The sequence below is a fragment of the Triticum aestivum genome, chromosome 3B (genome assembly GCF_018294505.1).
Source record: "Triticum aestivum cultivar Chinese Spring chromosome 3B, IWGSC CS RefSeq v2.1, whole genome shotgun sequence".
In the NCBI taxonomy this organism is placed as follows: domain Eukaryota; kingdom Viridiplantae; phylum Streptophyta; class Magnoliopsida; order Poales; family Poaceae; genus Triticum; species Triticum aestivum.
Window position 1 is genome coordinate 846469866 of NC_057801.1, and position 4809 is coordinate 846474674.

At 44.4% G+C, this 4809-nt stretch overlaps 1 protein-coding gene across 3 annotated transcripts; it reads right to left on the reverse strand.

Annotated features, from left to right (window-relative positions):
• Positions 1–171: 171 nt before the first annotated feature.
• Positions 172–4481, reverse strand: LOC123072889 (uncharacterized). Of its 3 annotated transcripts, none has more exons than XM_044496558.1 (2): positions 1118–4481; positions 172–675 (listed from the first exon to the last, which is right to left on the reverse strand). In XM_044496558.1, exons 1-2 carry the CDS (start codon positions 1287–1289, stop codon positions 485–487), a joined length of 363 nt encoding a protein of 120 aa, XP_044352493.1. In that variant the 5' UTR covers positions 1290–4481; the 3' UTR covers positions 172–484. The 3 variants fall into 3 exon arrangements, with proteins under 3 accessions (XP_044352493.1, XP_044352494.1, XP_044352492.1); XM_044496559.1 differs by having other exon boundaries at positions 172–680; XM_044496557.1 differs by having other exon boundaries at positions 172–696.
• Between the last annotated feature and the right edge of the window lie 328 nt (positions 4482–4809).

Here is a 4809-nt window from a genome sequence, read left to right on the forward strand (position 1 = left end):
CCGAGCTACGTGCATTAAAAGTCGTGAAAGGCCATGAGATTCTATTCGGTATTCGCTCAGCTGTCTACATTAAAACTCAAGCGTCAAAGGATAACTACATGCACCAACTAAAAATTTCTAGGTCTGAACAACTAAAAATTATGAACTTAAGCCTAAAAAAATTGCAAGATATGAACAACTAAAAATCATGAACCTGAGCATGAAAAAAAGCAAGACCCGAACAGCTGAAAATCATGAACTTGTGCATGAAAAACATGCATCTGAACAACTGAAAAGTCACGAACTTAAGCATGAAAAAATTGAAAGATTTGAACTATGAAAAGGCATGTACTTAGCATGAAAAAAAACATTAGAACTAATACAGTACTACTACGATAATTGAACCAACTAATGCATAGATCTTCCATGGAACCTGCACGATTTTTTTTGGATATCACTGTGACCACGAACTAAATGATTGATCCACGTCCATGTCTTCTTCTCCTCAGTAGGGGAAGCCGTGATTCGCCCGAGCTACTGCTGGGACATGTCCATCCTGGCGGGGAACTCCGGCACCGTCGGCAGCATGGCCATCAGCATCAGCTCTATCTCCATCCCGGCGGAGAACCAGTGCCGCCATGTGCATCCCGGCGGCGGCAGTATCACCATCTGCATCTTCGTGCCGGCAGCGAACACCTGTGCTGGATGCATCGCCATCTGCATCTGGTGAATGCTTGCATGTGCTGCTGCTACCGAACTCAAGGATGTAGAATTTTTGAGCATATGCACCCGGCCCTTGTTATCCTGGCTACTCCAATGTTGCGTTGAGATCTATGCTACACAACTAACTAACTACATGAAAATTTCTCTTTTTTTGTTTCTATCATATAAAACATGTATTAAACTTTAAAATTTGTGGCAGAACAAAACTTTTTACCTAGAATGTGGGATGAAACTTTCTGATTTTTTGCTACAACATAAATACTAAAAAAATGATTTTTGAATCAAACAAATCTCATTTTCCTATTTCTATTGGAAGAAAAATTATGAAAGTTTAATCCCACATACAAGTTAGAAAATGAGCTGCTAGATATGAAGGGCCCGGGTGCATATGCTCGAAAACATGTTTTCGACGTACCTGGTTGATAAGCCGGGGTACCCAAGAGCTGGGCTGGCGGCAGCGGCGGGGGCACCTGGAGGTTACGGCTGATGTGGACATGAAAGACCTCCATGAGAACCTGGTTGGTGCGTCCGGCGGCCTGCTCCTGGATGAGCACTGTGGCGAACACCGCCGTGTCCTCATACCCCATGTTGCTCACATCGAGTTCGACCCACGCTGCCGTGTGGTCCCCACAGCGTGTTCCTGAAGCAGGGCCTCGTCCGCACTCTTCATCCGCTTCTTCCGCTCCGCCAGCTCTGTGCGCACCTCGCCATGCTGCCGGCGCAACGTTTGCAACCAGTTGTTGTCGGCAGCGCCGTCCCCCACCCTGAAGTGGTTGACGACAACGTCTATTGATGAATCGCCGAAGGAGAAGGCCTTGCCGCCGGGCATTAAGCCGACAATGGCCACCTGGGCGCTAGTGAGCAGGGCCTGCTCGCTGGCCTTGTTGAATATCCCCCGGAAACGCTCGGAGAAGCACACATGCCGGGCGTCCTCCTTGATGATCCGGTGGGGGACGGTCTTCTACCGGCCGTCGCGACCCTTCCTCTTGGCCACCATTGCTTGCTATCAAGGTGAAGAAGCGAACGGAGCACAAGCAGGAGGTCATGGCGAAGGAGCGCGACATGGGGGACCAGATAGCGGCTTGGGTCCACCCGATGAAGGTGAAGGACATCGTCTCCGAACACGCCAAGGTTCTCCTCGAGGCAATGGCAGCTCTTCGGTGGCAGTACTTTTGAGTTCGGTAGTAGCAGGAGCCAGGAGATGGTGATGGCAAAGCAGCCTCCGCCTCAGTGGTTTGCCCCCGGGATGAATATGTAGCATCAGATGGTGATGCAGCTGCCGGGATGGATATTCAGGAGATGCCTCCGCCGCAGGGGTTCGCCGCGGGGATGGATATGGAGAAGATGCAGATGGCGATTCCTCAGCAGCCAGGGTTCGACGGCGAGATGGGGGTAGCGGTACAGCAGTTGCTTATGGCGATGCCTCCGTTGCCGGAGATCCCTGCCGGGCTGGAGACGAACGCCGGCTTCCTGTTCCCATACTGAGAAGATGAGGTCGAAACACGTGTCCATCCGTTCAAGTGAAAGCATTCAACAGTGGACGGTAGTTCGTCAATCTGTTGTCGTCTTGTTACATCTGGATGAAATCTTTCATCAAATTTTATGTTATTTCTTTATTATCAATAATTAATGGCTAAATCTGTATTGTCCTGTCGCTGGCTACTGGCATTTAATGAAATACAGACATCTTCTCAAATGTACTACACACGTTCACGGGCTACTGGATTTTGAGTCAGCAATGTACTAGTGTTGACTTATTTTCTCAATGGACACACACGTTCAATACTAGGGATGACTTAACATGGTATAACAAATACTTGAGTGACAAAGTAAGCATTTTTCTTTAAAAAAAATTGGTGAATTAATTGTAGAACGAGGTGAATAGTTTTTCTAAGATTATGTGAATAGTTCTAGAAAAATAATTGTGAACATTTTTATAATGTAAAAAATGAGCACTTTTCTTACTATGCAATATACATTTTTTAAATGTGGTGACCATTTTTTAAACACATGACGAAAAACTTGTATAACATCATGAAATATTCTCAAAATGCAACAAACATTTCATATAAGATGGTTAGTACATTTTAAAACACGGTGAACATATATTTAATGCTTTGAAATTTTCTAAAAAAATATGTGATGTACATTTTAAAACATGGTGAATATATTTTAAAAATGCACTATGAACATTTTTAAGTAAACCATGAAAAACGACAACCAAAAGAAAAAAACTAGGAAAAAAATTCTGAAATTAAAAGCTAAATAAGATAACGATAAAAGGGAAGAAAGAAGGGGAAATAGAAAGAAATAAAATGAAAGGAAACACGGAAAATTAAAAAAAATCATGAAAATAAAAAATGTTCACAAATTTGGAAAAAGATCATGCTTATTTTTCTAAACTGAAAAAAAACTTACTCTGTAAAAAAATTCGTAATTTTGGAAAATGATCATGACTTTTCTAAATACCACGTATATTTTATAAATGTGGAGATTAAACTTACCGACAACCCTGCTCCCACCACTAATTGCAATCTCCCTGTCGGCATGCAGTTGCATCTCGAGCGTGGACTTCCAACTAGGACAAAAAACGGTCGGACCCAGTTGTGTGTCGAGCATAGACTTGCAACTCAGACAAAAATGGGGCGGGCCCTATTTACAGCTAAATTTTTAATTAATAATATGATAAATCTTATATATTATATTTACTAATTGGAAGCACCATGCAAGACCCCACGTTAATCCACATCATTAAAAATATATTAACTGTTGATCTATGTAATTGATCTATCTTTACCGCATGATTTATGTTACTTTTCTTGTGAAAAACAGATCCGACCTACACGTAACAAACACCAAATATGAGCCAACCTCCACGCACTACAGGAAAAAAATTGTAAGCCGTGTGCCTAATACACTCGGCTTATGCCGATTTGCACTCGGCTTATATATAAGCCGAGTAAAACTCCCGGTTTATAGGACACGCCTTACAGGGGACCGGCTTACAGATATAAGCCGGGTGCCGTGCTAAAAAAACTCGGTTTATATATAAATCGAGTGTTTGCGCGAGGCACACGGTTTAATAAAGTAACATGACGGTAGCCATGTGTTAACGGCCATGTGTCAGCATCGATGTAAGCCGAGTGCCGCCCGCAACGCTCGGTTTATATATATTATATATAAGCCGAGTGCCTCCTTCTCGGCTTATATTTGGCAGGCCACCGCTTGTAGTGCCTATAAGCCGGATGCCTGGCACGTGTTACACACGGCTTATACCTTATAACCCGAGTGCCAAATCTGAGGTATTGTGGTTTGCAGGTATTCGAATGTATGCGTACACACCCCAGGTATTTGAGTATTCAAATGTATATGTATACACCCCAGCTACAAACGCCCACACATACGTAGTACGTACTGCTGTTACACATAGGAATCAATCGAGTGGATCGATTAGCTAGCTATATACATACTACTAGTGGTCTAGTACACGTGAGAGCAGATCGAGCGGCTCGATTAGCTAGATAGAGGCTAGCTTTGCTTGCTGGTGGATCGATGCGGCCGTGTTGGAGCACTCACCCGCCGGCGAGGAGGAGCACTGCATCGAGCTGAGCATGGACGGGTAGCTTCTGCTGCCGCGAGTTGCTGCTGCTTGCTCCGTTGACTGCTGCTCTTTGAGGAGGCTGCGGCACTTCGGCGTAGGCGGCGGCCGCGTGGAGTGGAGAAGGAGTGGACGGAGAGGAGGGAGAGCCGGTAGCCATTCAAGAGAGGATGGGGATATAATAAGGGAGAGAGGGGAGGGAGGAGAGAGGACAACAACCGTTCGATTTCGGAAGGAGCGCACGAGATATGCGGCTGAGTTCTTGCCATGTCACTGATCCGTGGCTCACACGGCTCAGCCAATGAGAAAAAAGCACATGAGCTACATTATGTGTGTTTCTTTACTAGTACGTTTTCATATTAATTAGGACCCATAATTGCATTATTTTCTCATACATTTTTATCACAACCTCTAGGTATCATATAAAGACACGCTACCAAGTTTCAAGAATTTCGCAGTTCGTTTGCATTCTCTGGAATTAAAAAACCAACGAACTTTATGTTTGGGTC

Coding starts and splice junctions, on each gene's coding strand:
- LOC123072889 (XM_044496557.1), bottom strand. CDS start 1,289: ATGGGGTATGAGGACACGGCGGTGTTCGCCACAGTGCTCATCCAGGAG. Junction 697..1,117: donor TACCCCGGCTTATCAACCAG/GTACGTCGAAAA, acceptor CACCAGATGCAG/ATGGCGATGCATCCAGCACA.